General features: G+C 30.5%; 1 protein-coding gene across 2 annotated transcripts in view; it reads left to right on the top strand.

The window, feature by feature from the left end:
• The window catches only part of LOC107437991 (netrin receptor UNC5C), a 347,353-nt gene that overhangs the window by 275,922 nt on the left and 51,928 nt on the right, over positions 1–19,503 (top strand). For both annotated transcript variants that reach the window (XM_043038737.2, XM_043038736.2), the window contains exon 6: positions 15,595–15,744. In XM_043038737.2, the coding sequence (XP_042894671.1) occupies positions 15,595–15,744 (150 nt within the window). The remainder of the gene's footprint in view (positions 1–15,594; positions 15,745–19,503) is intronic.

Genomic DNA, 19,503 nt, shown 5'->3' with positions numbered 1-19,503 from the left:
AACTATTATGTAAATTATTACTAAAAAATGTTTATTATTTTGTAAAAGTTATTAATAATAAATTCACATAGAGAAATGTTAAGACAAACACGAAAAACTGAATATGCAAAAAGAAGGAACTTATCTGATACATGGTTAAATTGAAATTTCCATTTAAGGTTCAGTAACAAAATACGCATAAATATTATTTGCCACCAATTGAGTTTACAGCGATTCAGTCGTCACTTTCTGACTACTGGCAATCACAAAAAGTCGAAAAAGATATGCTACGTAAAATGTTGAAATTATTTTGTATTGGAAATGCTTGTTCTTTTCTTTCTTCTTTTATAATGCAAACGCCCAAAAAATCTTCATGCGAATTGGTTTTAAAATTCACTTTGTTCTACATATAAACTTTACGCAGAATAAGACATAACAAAAAATTAAAAATATAAAACATAAATGACATATAAGTTTAATAAATTTACTCCTTTCAAAGTGGATGAAAATAACTTCCAATCAAAATTCAACATAAAATATACTAACTCCCTTAATCACACTATCTTTATTCTTTGCTACAGACGATATTACCAAACATCCACTTCAATACACCTAGAAAACATCGTTTTCTTAAAACACAAGCGTCCCCTAGCGATTCTTTGTCGAAGCTCACTTCTTTTTTAGGTGAACGACATCGTTCTATAGTAGTCAATAAAATAAAACGCGTCCCCAATATCCTATCTCCAAGGGGGGGATTTGGGGCGATGTGGTGACACTTTTCCCCTCATATTTAGACGAGCAGAAGAGACGAATGACGAGCCAAAGAGGGTCTCTGAGAGACCGATATGTGTCTTGCTAGGGTTGCTGAAACGACTCTCTTTCTTATTCCCTTTATCGCCATTCCCTTTTGAATGAACGAATCGCCAAGATATAAACTATATAGGCGGTTGGTATCTTGCTTTTGATTTTTTTCTTTTATCTCGAATATATTCTTGTTTTTTTTTACTTGAACGGATAAGTTTGTAATTTTATATGTAAGTATACCATTGCATGGGTGAACTACTAAGGAAAATTTTGATATTTTATTGAAATGATTTAATTTACATTTTCAAATGTGTCAAAATATTCTTTAAATTGGATTGGGAAAAGTTTTAATTTAGTTTTGATGCTGAGGTTAAATTTTACACAAAAAAATTGCGTTTTATTTTGCATTTTTTAAAAGAAACTTCCATTTGTATGAATTTTTTATAATTAATTGAATGTTAACTTTGTCAAAAATACTTTAATGTATAAGTTTACTTTAAATGAAACTTTAAATAAGTTTCCCTTAAAAAACTCTCCTGTTAATTATAAATATTAATTATTAATAATTTTTGACGCGTAATTTTTTCTTCTTTAAATAAAATGACTATTAAAAGTAAGACGGAAAATATTATTACTATAATTATATTGCTCATGATTTGTATTTATTACCTGTGAAATTGCGAAAGGGTGGTATGTACGATATAAGAAAAATCAAGCGTCAAAAACTTTTAAAACATGCATGAATATCTAACCAGGTATTAAACATGTAGAGAATATTGAAGTTAAAAGTGCTAAAAATAAAATGTCTCGATAAGTTAAGTTAACCATAACTAAAATACAAAGGCTTTTTGGTTAATCACTAGATTTATATGTCAATTAATCACAACACTGTTAGATATATTTTGATTAATCGTTTTGAAGCATTAAATATTTTGAATGATGTAAAGCTATCTTTTTTTTTTCATTTTTGAGAGAAAATATCGTGCTATATTTCTGAATTATTAGTTTCTACAAAATTACTATAAGATAAATTTTTGTACTGAAGATACGAACACAATCATCAATTCATAATCACTTAACTCATCAATCAAGGTTATTCTTGCTTATAATTTATTTCTTATTAAAACATCTTTCACACCCTCAGCAAAATATAATCAAACTAAAAAAAATCGATTATTTAAATTTGTTGATTAAAGTACCTATTGAAATTCAATTTTTTTTTCAACATGCAAAAAAATTATAATTGAATTTTTTTTTTTACAAATTTGAAAAGTGTTCATTAAAATATATTTGTCTTATAATTTATATAAAATTTAATTAAAGTAACTTAAACCATTCGTTTTTATGATCTATACGATAGAATTTTGTCCCGTGATAAAACTAAAACGTTGAATATAGTTATTATCTCAAAACTCAAACCCACTCACTATTACTTAACTCTTTTTCCTGAATCCCATTTTCCATCCAGATGCCTTCTTTAATTCAATTAACTCAGCAGAGCTTTACTAATCGTTCATTTTATGCCCGATTTAATCGCAGCTAAAAATTTTATTTCGAATTCTCTCCTTCAATTCCCAGAGGCCCACTTGGTTTCTCTGCAACAGCCTCGTTCTGGCATCTTGTTAATGACAATCTGCGATCCGAGAATTTTAATCCTTTTATTGGAATCCCCGCACGAAATTCTACGTTTCGATCAACGCATGACCTACGATTGATTTTTGAAATCAATGACAGAAAGAGAAATTGAAGCTGATTATTAGTCAAAACTGGTTGACGTCATGGGATTAGTTCTTTCCAACGTTTCAATTTTAAATATTTTTGAGGAGACAAAAACGAGTGGTTTTATATAAATATTTACGTAGGGTGTTCTGTAATAACTACCCTTAATATAAAAAAAAAAATTTTTTATTAAAATCAAGTAAATAAGTTATGCTTATTAAAATTCTTCAAGTGCGAAAGAACAAAAATGCTTTCGAACTGTGACAAATCGTTATTGGGGTCTAGAAAACCAAAGGAGGTATTAAAATCATCAAGAAGCTATTTATTTTATTAGTAAGCTTTCGACTTTTGGTTGGAACCTGTTTAGCCCCTTAACGATCGGTAAATTTACAAGAAAACGGTCATAAAAGTGGCTATTTTTTTGGCTTTTGTATTTGTATTACGTATTTGATTAGTGCTGCAACTAGTTTAAAATAAACTAACTATCTACAATTACCTTAAATATCCTGTTACTGCCATCAGGTGTGTAAAAAGAGAAATAAAAGGTTTTCCGGGCAAAAGATATTAATTAGTTTTATTCTTATTGGCGCGTTACTACTGAACACTCCAGCCCGTAAATATCACGGGAGCGAGAAATAGCTGGCGAAAACTCACTCCGTCATTTTCACGGGAGCGAGAAGGAAGGGGTTAACTCATTTGTGCAAAATTCGCTTTTAGTAGGATGGTTCTTCTAGTTAAAAAAATGGCAGTACAAGTGTTTCATTATTGATTATTTTTTTTTTTTTTTTGCCAAAACAAGATAGTCCTGTCTACTTAAAATTATATTTATATTTTTATCTGGAAACAAAACATGGAGCTTTTTTTCATAGTTTTTAGTGAGTAACAGAAATAAATATCCACATTGGTATGAAAAAAATAGGTAGTACAACTTTTTTCATAAGCACCTGGTGCATAATGTGAATCAGTGCAGATTTTGCTACTACAGACAATTTGTCTCCGTTCTTTATTACTTTTAGTTTCTATTTTAGATTTTTTTCCATTTCAATCTCAATGTTACCCTGAATGACTTTTGATATCCTGAACAACTTTTCATACCAAATATACTTTTGATATAATGATCAGAATTTTTACGTACTTGGACAAAACCTCAATGGTTCCAGGGGGTGACCCGAAACATGCTTATTAATTAGTGCAGATGATATTTTAATTTACGGAATCAGATATAAAAGCGTATCTTCTCTGAATAAACATGCCTTTCTTCTATCGGTTTTAGATTTCTGATCCTCAAACTATACCACTAGAAAATAACCGCTATTTGGGAAATATGGTTTCAATAGTTTGGTCAGAGAGCAGTCCAGACTTAGTGGCTAATTAGTAATTTTTTGTGTGCATATTTTACCATATCTCAGGAATCAAACAATTTTGTGCTCAATAATAAAGTTCATTTATCCAAAGACAATTCCATGCAAAAAAATATATATATTTAATAACTATTTATTATTTTTAATTTTTTTTAATGATAATCGAGAAAGTTGTGAATTATGAGAGAATTCTTAAGGAATGTACTTCTATATGTCAAATTACAAAATTTGAGCTAAATACGTTAATGAGAAATTGAAAATTTTTAAAAAAAATTGCATATTTAAAATTTGATTTCTCGGGTACTATTCGACCGATTTGCTCTAATTATGTCATTATGAACTAAATTATTTAGTTCAATATGTTTTTTTCTATTTTCCGCATCGTACTTCAAGTACCCATCCAGGTTCTTGTTTCGGTTGTCATACCCATACCGAAAGTGTCACTTGAGGACACTCTGTATGGGTAAGACCGATGGATAAGTCGCCAAATCATCCCTCCCGTTTGCTTACCGTTCAATGTGTTATCGTCTTCACACTTGGCCGAAGAATATCTCAGTTAAAAGACGAAAAAAAAAAGTATCTCCTCGACATCATCGAATGTCTTGTTTCTCTGAGAACAAACGACCTCTCGAATAAAGGTGTCGGTCTAGAAGATATCTCTTCCCCCATCCCTAAATCTTTTTTTTTTCTCTTCTTCTTTTTTCTCCAGCATCATTTTGGATGCACGCCAGCGGGTAAAAGAGGGATGCGGAGGATGAATCCCTTTGTCTTTTTTGCATCCATTCTCGTCTGTGAAATTCTTCCTTGAACAGCCTTTTCAGTGTTCGAAATCGTCTGCCGATATGCAAGAGCGAACCATAAGCAGCGAGGAAAATTTATTCGAAGATGCATATTAGAATCTTGGAAAATAATTTGTATGCCAAAGTTATTACATTTTTACTACTGGCCAGTTGTAACATTCGTAAAAGTGGCCACTTTTTAAAATATGCACGAACTTTTTAAATTTTAAACTATTAAAAAAAAGTGATGATGTTAATTATGTATGATGTTTATTTTAAGACATTTCATTTGAATCTTTTCTCAAATATTGGTAAACATTACTTTCGGTAAAAAATTACATTTTTAAAATTAAAATATAAGGAAAATCGTGAAATAAAGTATTATGTTCTGAGTATTTCAAAATATTCTTAATTAGTCCATATTTATTTTTTAAGGAATACCACTAATAAGCTGCACATGGGGTGCATTTTTGGAAAAAAAGTGGTGATTGTAATATGATTTTTTTTACAGCCGTTTGTTATATTTAGTCGCCTTGTGGCCACTGGTGACCGTCAGTTTTACCCTATACTTTTAACTTCTCATTTTCCAAATTCGAAGGGCTAATTCTAAGTTTCACTTGCATTATAGCTCTACTAAAAGGCAAATGTCGCAATTCTAACATTTTATTTTTTATGTATTTTGTCTTAAATTGGTTTTATTTATAAAACTTGAAAGAAAAAGAATAATAATTTACATTTTATGCTATAAATTTTTATGGTTACATTAAAAGTTTTGTTGTAAAAAATACCACTTTTTGAAGCCTCTTCTGTAAAATTCAGCATTGAATTAAATCAATTTTTTTCTAAGTTTGAGAAAAGTTATTGATTTCTTCGCTATATCTAAATTTGTATAATCCTTTTTAACGCAAGTAAAATTTATTTATTTTATGAAAAAAAAGTACTTTTTACGTCATGCGATAGCATTTTCAATCTGATTTTATTTTTTTTAAGGAAATTAGTTAGATGATTTGAAAAATATTTAGTAATGACCGCTCTTAATGTGTATTTTTAGAACCGTCAAGGAAAATGGAATAATAAAAAAAAGCATTTAGGACTACATTATGTAACTACAATATTTACATACATGCGTAATAATTACAACTACTTTCATAAATTTCAATAATACCTATAAGCAAGGGAAGAATTCCATCGAAATCTAAAAAAACCTTTACTGAAAAGTAGACTGAAAACACCAAAACCAATTTGATTGCCTGACGAAATTTGGTGTTTCTAATAATTGCCTTTTTGTAGTTTGTTTATTGAAATAACTCCCCTCATCACAATGTCTAAATATATGTATATATACATATATATAAACTATTTTCCAAATTTAGACACCTAAACGATGTATTAATCTCTAAAATTTCTGGGGAAGGGTCAAGCTTATATTGATACAAAACGCTTAATTTGTTATTTCTTCTGAATTGATTTTTTTAATGGTGCTCTTAACAATTATTGTGAAAGTTATAAATGTTCAAGTTCTATAATGGAAGCTTATTCAGCGTTGACCATGATTATCTGAATATAATATGTTATTCAATAAAATAATTACGTAATTTTTTTTAAAAAATTGTCACGGAATACGGATGTGCTTACTTACTTAAACTTATTTTAAAGAAATATAACAATAAATAACAACTCTTTTCTTTATTATATCAATTTCCATTATTCCAAAAGTCTTGCCAAATTGGTATTTTTTTAAATAAAATTTTAATTTTTTCTTCAAATATTGAAAATACTTGCCCCATGCAAAGCATAGTCAAATTTTTCTACAAGATAAACTATATATCTTAAAACTAAAGCTTTGTTTTGAGTTTATAGTTCTCAAACTGGTTTTTTTTATTCATTTTGCTTGGCGAAAGGGCTTCATAAAATACCCCTAAAAAAATCTTGCAAACAAAATTCTAAAATCAGCAGACCTTGTAATTAAGTACGTTCTTAATGAAAACAACTTTTATTACTTTTAAAATATATCGTCTTAACACAATCTTGCAGGCGACATTAAAAAACCAAACTCTGCAATGGCTCTTTCTACCGTACCTGCAATGGAAGAGGTGATGAAGTGCTAGGGGGCTCTTTAACCTTAATGAAGGGAAGAAGAAAAAAATATATTTAATAAAAAAAAAGAAGAAAACTCGTCTTTGTAGGAAGCAAACAAAAGCGTATGCAAATAAGCTCTTTTCTTCTATCCCGTACACAATAGCTCCTTAGATTTTACCACATAGCACTAATGGAGCTGATAGCTGTTAATGCGATCCTTTTCAGATAGGCTTGTTGCCCAATTGATTTTGCGTTATTTGATTTTGAAATAATCGCTATTTTTTCATGGCCGGCTTATGTAAAAACGATATATATGCTTTAAAGTTTTAACGAATTACAAATATCGTCTGCTAAAGAAGTTTATGAGTTATGAATTGTTTAGTTAATTTTATAAATAGTTCCACGTATAATTTTTTTTAAAAAGGATTTTTTTTATTAATATATATTTTGATAATATATGTGATTCTTTTCAGATAGGCTTGTTGCGAAATTGATTTTGCGTTATTTGATTTTGAAATAATCGCTTTTTTTCCAATGTTCTTATGATAAAAACTGTCTATATTCTTTGAAGTTTTAACGAGTTACAAATATCGTCTGCTAACAAAGTTGTTTTTGAGTAACGGATTTAGTTGAATTAAGAAATAATTCTACTCATAATTTTTTTAGAAAATGCTTCTTTTTTATCTAATATTTCTTTTGATGATAATGTATGTGATCCTTTTCATGTAGGCTTGTTGCCCAATTAATTTTCATTGTTTGATTTTGAAATAATCGCTCTTTTTCCACGGCAGGCTTAAGCAAAAAACTATCTATTTGCTTTTAAGTTTTAATGAGTTACCAACGTCGCCTGCTAAAATATTTGTTTTTAGTAACGAATTATTTAGTTAATTTAAGTAATAATTCTACATTTAATTTTTTGTCCTAAATTGTTTGTTCTAAAATTGAAATTCTAACACATTTTTCGCTAAATTGTGAATCCAACAATGATTTTACATCAATTTGTATTAATAATATTAGGTTATCTTTTTTATTTATTTATCTTGTCATTAGAGTTCAATTTGTCATACATTTACAAAATTTTTGTTGTAATGAACGATTTAAAACTCGTTTTTATAAATAAAAAGTGTTCGGAGTTTATTGAGAGAAGGCAGGTTATAAACGTAATGCTTCCCTTTGTAGTAAGTATATTAAATATTTAAAAATAAAGTTTTAAAAAATTGTTCAAACCTTAAACACACACATCATAAAAAAATATTATTTTACTATTATTATATAGTGAACACAACATTAAATTACTAAAAAAGGAGACATAATTTCTTGTTCTTTTCATTCCTTCCTTACACTTGTCATGGATTAACAATTCTTTCTTTAATTAACTAATCCTCAATCTTGCTATTTTTTGTAATTAACAGAACAAAAAATTTAAAATGAAAGTTTTTTGTTTCTTGTTTCATTTATTTTGTCACTATGAAATTAAAATTAACGCACTCTTGTTGAATTCTCAGTTAGCTTTTCACAGAATTCGTTCATTTTTAATTAAAAAAATATCCTTAAACGCATCAGTTGATGGTTTTTATTTTCTTAAAACATAGTTTTCATTTTCTGTATTCAACAACCATTTGCCATGGTGGGGCTTTTTTTCTGATAATTTGATACATATTTTAAGAAAATAATTAAAAAGTGCTTTACAAGATTCCAACATTTTTTTTAAAATTGAATTGAGTTTAAAGTAATCAAAAATGTGTTTTAATATATACTGTGTCATTTTTTCACTCTATGTATTCTAAACTTTTTGTTTAGTTTTCTCAGAGAATTTATAAATACGGGTTTACGACATTATGTTCCTTAGTGAATTTTACTCCTGTTTGTTTTTCCGTTTTCCTCCGACTTATGTCTTCCTGCATCGTTTTATTTATCTCTTTTTTTTTTACCTTGGGAATGTAAGATCGTTCCTGTTTTCTTGACTGAATAGCTCTAATTATTGTTTGTCTGGAAAACCGCTTTCGAACCATATTACTTAATAAAAGAGTGATGTAATTATACCATAAATTCTTCTTCATTTTTTACTAGATTCCTTCACTTCACCCAACAAAAGCCAAGTATCTATCCTCGTTTCTCAATGCTTTATCTTTTTAGAACCATGTTAGGAATAGCAAATAATTTTGACCCCGATCAGACTACGTGGACAGCACCTGAGCTGGCATCTATCTTTCCAAATTACTACGCCACAACCGACTAGATAAATTTCAGCCATTTTTTTTACTGTCTTAGCCTTGCTGTGTACACACTGCTTAATCGCTGTCAGAATTTAACTCGTGACCCCCAGTTCTCCACCAATCAGATATGTTCATAAAAAAAAATTTCTTTAACACTTATTGCCGATGATGTTATTGTCAATATTTTCTGCTATTATCAACAACGCATGGACTTTTTACTCCCAGTTTTTCTTCTTCTTTTTTTTTATGTTTTTATACTATTTTTCGTGTATTATCGTTCGGAGACAATTTATTGCTTACTTCTACTTTTTTCTATTTTATTACATCCATTGTTATCGCTTCACACCTGCAGAAATAAAACGTCTATGCACATAGGGTATTATATTCATTCTATTTAATTTAGCTATTTAAATTCATTTACGAGTAATTACGTTTCGACGTTCATTTTAATTTATTTTTAAACACCCTAAAAGTACTTTCTCACCCACTATTCATTTCAATACTACGAAATTAAGAATCGCTTTATTTTTATTCAGATTTCTTTCGTTTTAAAATTTTTAAACAAGTTCCTATTTTGAAGACCTCTGTTGTTTGATTTCTGCGTAAAAACGCCCTCTAGTTTCGAAACTTTTCATGTGTCGCCTCTTTCTGCCCCAGTCCATCGGCACGCGAATGGTTAATTGATTCTTCAAAAGATTTATTTCCATCCTCATATCTAAAGGGTGTTTTGTCTCTCGAAGAAAAAATAAGTTCTTATTAGCATTGTGGTGACAGGCGCTGAAAGCAAGACAGATTATTGCTTTTCAATGGTGCAACCTCGTCTTTCCTCGACTCTCATAAATATCCGGTCAAAAAAGAACATTTATTTTTTCATTCCTTTCGAAATTCTTATTTCATCTACTAGCTGAGTCAGAATAGTTTGAAAACAAATCAACACCCGAGCAGCCTTTGCAGCAACTCGGTGTGTTTTTAACCTTAAGTTTTTTTCTTTTTTGTTTTTTTTTTTTTAAATTTTGTCTNATTCCTTTCAAAATTCTTATTTCATCTACTAGCTGAGTCAGAATAGTTTGAAAACAAATCAACACCCGAGCAGCCTTTGCAGCAACTCGGTGTGTTTTTAACCTTAAGTTTTTTTTTTAAAGAAATTTTGTCTGGAATGATTAATTTGTCTAGAATGTTCAACTGTCAACTATCAAGATTTGGACTGCTTCTTAAAATAAATATTTAGTTTGTGTGCTAGATTTTTTTTTCTGCTAGTGATAATAGTTGTGAATTTTTTTAGCATTTCGATTATGGCACTTTATCCGCATTACTCAACAATGAGAGAAACATTGTAGAAATGATGAATGGCGCCATTGGTGTAAATATCAGAGCTGTGGAGTAGGTAGTTGAAATATTCGATTCCAACTACGGATTTTCCTTCTCTTAGCTCCAACTCCGACTTATATTCCATTAAAAATTCCACCAAATAATAGAAATTATTAAGTAATTTTGTATTTCATATAATTTTATAAGCCGGTGTTGAATAGCCGACACAATTCTGATTTACGACTATCAATGTTCAACTCCGTAGCCTTGTAATTTTGTGTCCAAACCAGAAGACAAGGTCCTTGATCGAGCAATGGAACAAACTAGCCATTGTGGAAGACTTTTTGACGAAACTAAACAGATTTGCGTTACACGGAGAAAGAACTACAAAAATTTCCCGCGGTTTGCTCGATGGCTAGGGGATTCCAATCCATAAATAATCCACAACTGAGGATATTTTATGTCAGAGATGTAGTCAATGCGAGCGGGGAGCAGAATTCGTATCAGCCAGCCATAGCTGGAATTCGAACCTGGATCTTCTGATGGTGTGACGAAAGCTCTATCCTCTGAGTCACTATGACTCACTATTAAATAATTGTAAATTTTAAATTATCTGTTATTATTTTTGTGTGCGATTAGAGAGTTTAAAATAGTTTAGAAACACTTCAACACCTGAGCCACCTCTGTGCATTTTTAACCTTATGTTTTTATTAATTTTTTTTTTTAATTTTTGTCTGGAATGATTAATTTGTTTATAATTTGGAACTGTCAACTTTGATTATTCGAACTATTTCCTAGCATAAATATTTGTTTAGTGTGCATTTTTTAATCATTTCTATTATGCCACGTTATCTTCATTACTCAGCAATGAGGGTAATAATGTTGAAATGATGATCATTGTCTTAAATATTAGAGTTATGGAGTCGGTAGTTGAAGTGCTTGACTCCAACTTCGAACTTTCCTAAAAGCCTAATTTCAACTCCAATTCAAACTTAAACTCAATTATAAATTCGATTAAATAATAGAAAAGTAATAAGTCTATTAAGTAATTGTTAATTTTAAATTTTTTGTTTCAATTTCTTATATGCGATAAGAGAATTCAGAATAGTTTGAAAACAAAGGATCCGACCAGCGTTTGCAGCAACTTTGTGCATTTTAATCTTCGAGTTAAAACAGCTTTTCAACGTAATGCCATTGAACGAAACATTAACAATCATAATTATTCAAGACATTCCTATACCCTTTCATAAATTAAAAAAAATTCTTACATGGTTACAGTAGTTATTAGTAATTTCGCTATTTGTTAACATGTTTTAGCAAACATAATTTTCAAAGTATTATTTCATTTAAATATCACAATTATTTAAGGCCATATACCGTATCATAAATTAAAAAAATTATTGCATTGCTACAGTAATTATTAGTAATTATGGTCTTATAACTTAAAACGTGTTATACACCGAAGAGCCTATTAAATACGGTGATATGATCTTTCAGATCTCGGGGTTTCATTCATTACAAAACGCCTTTAACATAAAATATATTTAATAACAAGAAGGATGATGATGATGTTACAGTGTTATGGAGGAAAACTGTGTAGAAAACTGATTTTACATTGCTGCGCAGAGCGCCATCTATTGAGTATTAGAAATAATTAATATGGAGAAATAAATAATATTAACAGAGCCATTACATTATGACCACCCTCCATCTATAACAATGGGGTCGCCCAGGTTTTCATGGTTTCTCGCCCAGAAACAATGTTTTCATGGGACACATTAGGACCCATAATGCTCATAGAACAATCCCTGACGTCTGTAAGCTACTTGAACATAGTTGCAGACCAGGCTCACCCATTCATGGCAACAGTTTTTCCTGCGGGGGATGGTGTTTACCAACAGGATAATGCACCATGTCATAAGGGTCGAATCGTTGAGGAACATTCCAGTGACTTTCAAGTCATGTCTTGGCCCCCAAATTCACTTGACCATAATCCAATAGAGCATTTGTGGTCCTATTTGGAAAACCAAATTCGTGTTGCCACTCTATCCCCTCGCAATGTGAGGGAATTTCAGGACCAGTTGATGAGCGCTTGGTACCAGATACCTCAGACTACTTATCAGCACCTTGTGGAATCAATGCCACGGCGGGTGCTAGCAGTTTTGAGGACTGAAGGCGGTCCTACATGTTATTAGCAGGGTGGTCATAATGTAATGGCTCTTCGGTGTATGTCATTATGTTTTAAACATACATGGCATTATTCATTTTCAATTAAGTAAAACTTTATGCCAATATTTTTTATTCTAACCAATGACAAAGTAATCATTTTCTTTGATGCTAATTTTTTTTGATAATTTATCTTAAATCTTTAAAAAAAAATACCAAATGCAAGAATAATAATGATCTATATAAATTTGTTTTGTCTGTATCACAAAATAAATAAACAAAAAAGGAACGAAAGAAATTTCGAGAAAAGGATTTTATTTAAACTTTTCCTTCCCTTTTTCGCTTTTAAAGTAAAGATGAAAGAGATTGAAAATGAAGAAAAAGAATAAAACAGATTCCTGGATCTATTTGTGTCTTGGCACTAAAATAAAAATAAGGAGAAAAAATTGAACCCGGTTTAAGGAAAACGGAATGGGATTCGGAAGAGAGAGAGAAAAAAAAAAAGACTGGAAATAGGAAAGCGAAAACAGGTACTGACCAATAGCTCTGCCAATCCCCTGTATTTTTACAGTGACAGCTACGATTGGGTCATTGTGACTCTTGGAGTTGGCCACGTTTTCTTATCTGACAACGGGGCAAAAATACGCGTGTGGAAATAAATTGCTTTTTGTCGCACACTGGGAGATACTGGGGGTTAGGCCACGGTGAAATTTGTTTACTTTTCTCAGACGGAGATATGGGTGAAAAGTAATAAAAAAGTGGCTTTATATGGGAAATGTCACAGACCTGTCACCAATCATGATAGAAGTAGATATGTCTGTGTATTGTCCCCTATTTGAAATATCTCTCCATGTGAATTTAAGAATATTGGAACGATAGATCTAATTCTAAACGAATATGAGTTCATATAATTGAAGACGAAGTTTTGACATCCTGTATCCGTAGATACTTTATATTATAATAACTAAACTAAACTCAGTGGCGCGACAGCCCATAAATGGCCAAGGCCTATTGTGCCCATCTCTGTTTTCTTGACCTTTAGGCTCTGGAGTGCAGGAGTAGATGTTCCGGTTAGGTGGTCAACCCAACGCGGAACCCCCAGTGTTTAGTTTCCCAGCATGCTTGGTACTCATTTTATTGACCTACTGAAGGGATGAAAGACTGAATCAACCTTGCCCGACCCGAGGATCGAACCAAGGACCTGTGCCACGACAGGTCCTTATAATAACACTCTTAAGAAAAATTTTAATGTTGACAGCTGGGCACATTAACTATTAAGCACAGGAAGTATTTCTGCTCTCCATACTTAACTCCGGACAGTTAAGCATCGGGAATTTTCCTCATTTATTAAGAATAAATGAGTCATTATTTTAATACTTTTCCTTTAATTTTATCCATTAATTTTTTTTCTATTGAACCTAGTTACCCATTGTTAAATGTTTACTCTTTATTCACCAAATTATTTTTAAAAAATTATCGCAAATGTACGAGACTTTTTTTGTCTCATTAAAAAATGTCTATTTTAAACTTCGGCAAATATTTTTTTAATATTCAATATTTTCTAATTTTTCATGAAATTTTTAATTTTGGACTTACACCACATTATAAAATTTGAATTAGAGCTAAACATTTAATATTTTGTTTTATAACTAGTTGAAAAAGCTAATGAATCAAAAAAATATATGAAAGATGTATTTTCAAAATTGATCGAGAATTAAAGCGGAAAATTGACGAATCATAAAATGGCAACCTCGAATGAAATATCAACAGCTAAATTGTTCCAAGAGTGATATGCAACTTCAAATAATTGTGTGTTGTTAACTAATGATAAACGGAAAGTCATTAGAGTATGTGTTACAGGGACGGATAAATTCGGATGGGATGTTTTGTTCTGTTTCAATGCAATGTAGAAAAATGTATAACTGGGACTTAAAAGTCAAGTCGATATATAAAGGATTATGGTTCTAAGAATTTTTAAAACTTTTTCAAAGTTCAAGTTTGCATAACATATTAAATTCAACCATGTATCTGATCAAGTTAAACCATACTGCAAGGTAATGTATATTTTGAACTAAAATGCAGTTCCACGTGACACCATCATGTTGAGATTGCAGCAGCCTTATTAAGAAACCCCTATTAACAAGATTTTAGATACGTTACTAACTGAACCGTTCATTCTACTATTTATAAACATGAGTTCTGTTTATTTACAATGCAGTCTTATCTCAATGGTGATTTCAAGTATAAAGAAAGAATAAATAAAGTTATATTCTTCCTTTGAAGGATTGGGAAGACAGACAGGTCTAGGGTTTCGATAGCCCTGGGTAAAAGGAAGCATATGAGCTATATTTTCAACTTTCTTAAGATGAAACATGCTGAAATTTTGAAAGTGACACAAGTTAAAACTGTAAAATATTACAAACTAATGAGTATGTAACATTGAAAAATATAATTACAGTTATAATTTATATTAGTTTTAATTATATTAAATTTTTGAAAATATTAAGAGTCACGAATTGTTTTAATTTTGAAACTTAACTTGGGAGAGCTAAGGAATTAAACTGATTTTTAAGTGCTTTAAATCTCTTCAGCCATGGGCAATCTTCTAGTTTACCTCCACTTTTTAGACATTGTCCCAGTAGAAGAGTTACCAAAACTGGAAAACACCCCCATTTTTCTTATATTTCTGCATAGATATGTAGGATTATCTACTCAACACAATAAATGGTTAAAAAAAACCTTGTCGAATTGTGAGCAGTCTATAGTACAAATTAGGATTGATAGTACAAATTAAGTAGAAAGGAAAAAACCTTTCAGCCGCTGAGAACACATTTATAAACCTATTCAAACTAAAAATTAGTAAGTCTTATCTTAGTATTATAGTATATATACTAAACATAATAATCAACTTTTTTTATCTATTAGTCCTTTTTAAGAACTTATAGTTTCAAATACAAAGAAATGAAACATTGCTTCTCTTTCGATATTGGATGTCAAAGCATATGAAAAACGTATGTCGAATTTTATGTGTGCGAAAATCGAGGGGATAAATCTGTGGTAATGTTGACATGGTTGTTACATTGACAATTATTTTCCTTACATACAGCTTTAAAATTGTACTTCTTTATGCTGAAACTTAGAAAGATGTGTCAGAAATAAAAAATTGTGTATTTTCTTTTTTAGCTACTCCAGCAGAGACCGAACCTGATGTTGCATTGTATGTGGGAGTATTCGTTGCTGTGGCTGTTTTCGTGGTCGTAGTTATAGCCATGGTCATGCTTGTACGTCGTATCAAGGGTCGAGATCCTTGCATGTATAGGGGAGCTGGTACAGGTAAGATCTCCTCTTGGTGATTATACTTCTAGATAAATAACTGAGTAAAAGAGCATGTCAAGTTCTACTTAGTCTCCAGATTATCTAGTTAAAGAGAAAGTTATTGTTCGCTGTAAATAGAGAAACTCACTATATTCTGGTAAAACCTAAATTAAGGTGGGTTATAACTGAAGAAGTCGTTTTGTTGTACATATGCTTCTATTTAGTTTTCTTATACTCAAGAAACATCACTTTATATTTTTTCATTACACTCTTCAATTAACATTTGCTATACAATTCTAAACTAAGCTGTATAAGAAATAATGATTTATATTCTGAAAAAATTTACATAAATTGATCGATGCCATCTTCATTTTCCATATCTTAACAATCCAGAATGAGAGGAAACCTACGGAATTAGACATTTTCAAGTTGGTGTAACTAGTAAAAAAAATTAGCAGGTGCAGTAGATAGTTAAACTGCATTTTGAATCAAGAGCCACAGTTTTCCGCAGAAATTCTTGAAACTTACATATTTGGGAGGGTAGAATTCTTAATTTACCAAATAAAATTTCAATTTTACCGGATCCTAATATTTTTTACATTTAATAAGCATTCAAATATCTCATCTCTGTAATTGAATGAATATTATTTACGATTTTATATTTTTAAATTTACTAAAAGAACGCTCATCTTAGGCGGCATTTTCAAAAACATATTTTAATAAAAGACAGTTTATTTGTTAAAAGCAAAATTTTTTAAATCCAGACTTCACTTAAGTTGACGTCTTTTCCATTGCTTAAGTCACAAAGTATTTCTAAAAATTCCTGAATACTCAAATTATGAAAGTTTTATGGAGATCACAATAACCTACAGTTTAGGCACCGATATTGTTGATTAAATTGTACTATTTTGTTGGTTTTATAAGCACCATTATTTTTTTTTCAAATAGATTAAAGTCTTATGGTGTAAAAAATAAAGTATAGACATCTGTGACAAGATTTTTTACACCATAAGACTTTTTTTTTCTTTCCTCCAAGCCCTGAGCATGTACCTAGGTTATGAAAACCCTTAACCATATAGCCCAGGACTTGGCCGCTTGTCCAGCTCCACTCCAGCCTAAATAACATAAAATTTAAAAAAAAAATTTAGAAATTAAAAAAAAAGAACAGATTTTACTGAAAGTGTGGAATTTAAGAAGAAATTAGACAAAAAAAATATTATACATGTGAAATGGGAAGTTATTAAAATTTTAATAGATAGTCATTATCCGCTAAGAAGTTCATTACTGTTATTAATCTATTATTTAAAGTATTGTTAGTAATAAAAGTTTTCTGCCAAATTTCTAAATTTGTTGGGCTAGGTTGACGACTATGCCAGGAACAACTAGTGAAATAATGTTCAGGCGAACCTTGTTGGCCGCAGGTGCGAAGATCAGTATCTGTTATATGCAGGTAATTAAAGAAGGTTGGAAATGGTCCATGACCCGTCAAGAACCAGATGACTTGTTTTGGAGGAATTGTTTTGAAAAAAGTAACATTGTTAATAATTTTGAATAGACGTCTGCCTCTGTCTGAATTATTCCATTGAGATTGCCATTTTGTTAGAAGAGAATCTTTAATACGTCGTTTAAGATATGAAACTGGAAGTGGGTATACATAATTTTTCGGTTGTCTCGTAGATTGTTTAGCTAAATCATCTGCTTTTTCATTACCTACTCTATTGCTGTGTGCTTTAATCCAGGAAATTTGAATTGATGTGTGTTGTAGTTCTTGTTGAATATCAAAAGAAATTCTATTACTTGTGCCAAAATCAAGTATTGATGATATTGATGATTTTGAGTCTGACCAGATTACATAAGTATCGTTATTATTGAACACCATAAGACTATATTTTTTACACCATAAGACAAAATATAAGACAAAATTAGAACGACCTATTTATAAATATCACATTTTGAATAGCACTAAGATTAGCCGAAGTTGTGAAGCGTTACACTTTTACTGTCTTAAAACTGATTAATTTATTTAATAAAGAACATGGTTTAAAAATTTGCAGACAAAAGTCTAAAGAATCAATATAATTTTTAAAAAAAGAGCATGTTGACTAAGTATCAAGACAATAAAGATGAACACAAAACGGTAACTAAAAAAATATTCCTGTTTAAATAAGTGAACCTATATTACTAGTTAAGTATTTGACTATATTAAAAGCATCTCACGTGAATTTACAAAATCAATTCCTAATTCTGAATATTTTAAAATATCACAACACTCAACAAGCCTTCAAATTACCGTAAGTTACCATTTTATTAAATTGTTTATTCAGTTTTTTTTTAAACATTTAGAATTAATTTTGTTTCATTACCCATTCCGTCTTCTAAGAATGTGCCAAGAAAAAAAAATCTAAAGGCTTAAGTCAAGAACATTCAATCAAGCGTTAAAAGAAGGGAAAAGTCGCTCGCTGGAATAGAAAAGACGACAAAAGACAGCGTCAAAGAAAAGGATTAGTCCTTTTTATTGCCCCATTTATTAAGTAATATTTGACTTCCGTTCCTCGAGAGGTCCTTTCCTTGATTAAGTTTTTCCCCCGCCATCTTTCACGTTGCTTTCTCTCCTCAAAAAGCAAACACTTGAATGGGCAAGGGCTGCACGTCAGCTTTTAGCTCTGTTGCTCCATGGAAAACGAAAGAACGCTCGTACAACAGGTCTAGGCAATAAATTGGGAAACGGTGAAGAAAGAAAAACGATATGAAAAAAGAAACTGTTTTATTATGAAATATGTTTGACTTGACAAACAATGAAACGCAATTTTTTTCGGAGATAAAGTGAATACCTATACATATATGCGCATATATCTATATGGTATCAGGGGGAAAAAATTCTACATGAAGCGTTTTTTAAAAAGTGGAAAAGGGATAAGGAGAATGCATTTATCAAAAGCAGACGAGCTTTCAGGAATTCGATAAATCTATCGAAGGACAAAACCGATATTTGAAAAAAGAAGAAAAAAATTAACTTTAGTTTTTGTTCGTGTTAATTTTAATTTTTTCTTCTACTTTTTTTTCTTTCGCCTTCTTTCGTTTTTTTCCTTCTCTCTCTCACTCTTTTTAAACAAGTGAAAAGATTTTACCATGTGTCTGTTGAGGAGTTCTTTTTATTTAATTGGTTTTGAGCTTTTGGGATCGCTTTCACCGACTAGTTAAATCCGTTCTTTCAGAGTAAAAGGGATTCTTAGAATAATCGCACCCTGTAAACAAATTATGCCCTTAAATTGAATGGACATTTTATTTTGTTAAGCCTAATGTTTTTTATGATACTTTCTTTATTTCGACTCCTTATGTTGAATGCATAGTGTCTCCCAGTAAATACATAGTAAAATTCGATAATTTTTATTTGAACATGCATCTTAACTTTAGTCAACGAGTTTAGAATTAACTCGCAACTTCACGTCTATCTGCTACCAATATCACAATATAGTAATTAGATACAGCCAGTAATTACATACCATTACTTACAACCCAGGGTATTTACACAAAACATCGTTGATAAGAACCTAATATTAATTGAGGGTTTCAAAGCAACCAACTACAACAGGTGAATACAACTTTTTACATCAAACATTTTGGTCAAATTATTGTACAACGGGGTAACTCTTCTCATCACTTAAATCAATTAGAATATCTTTACACTTGCTAAATTAACGATAAAACACCGAGAAAAGGGAACTAAAGACACTATCAGAATACTCTGAAATCATTTATTTTTGAAAGAAAGAAAAC

Source organism: Parasteatoda tepidariorum, chromosome 4 (genome assembly GCF_043381705.1).
Source record: "Parasteatoda tepidariorum isolate YZ-2023 chromosome 4, CAS_Ptep_4.0, whole genome shotgun sequence".
NCBI lineage: Eukaryota > Metazoa > Arthropoda > Arachnida > Araneae > Theridiidae > Parasteatoda > Parasteatoda tepidariorum.
The sequence above is the reverse complement of the archived record's forward strand: the minus strand, read 5'-3'. Positions and strand labels throughout refer to the sequence as shown.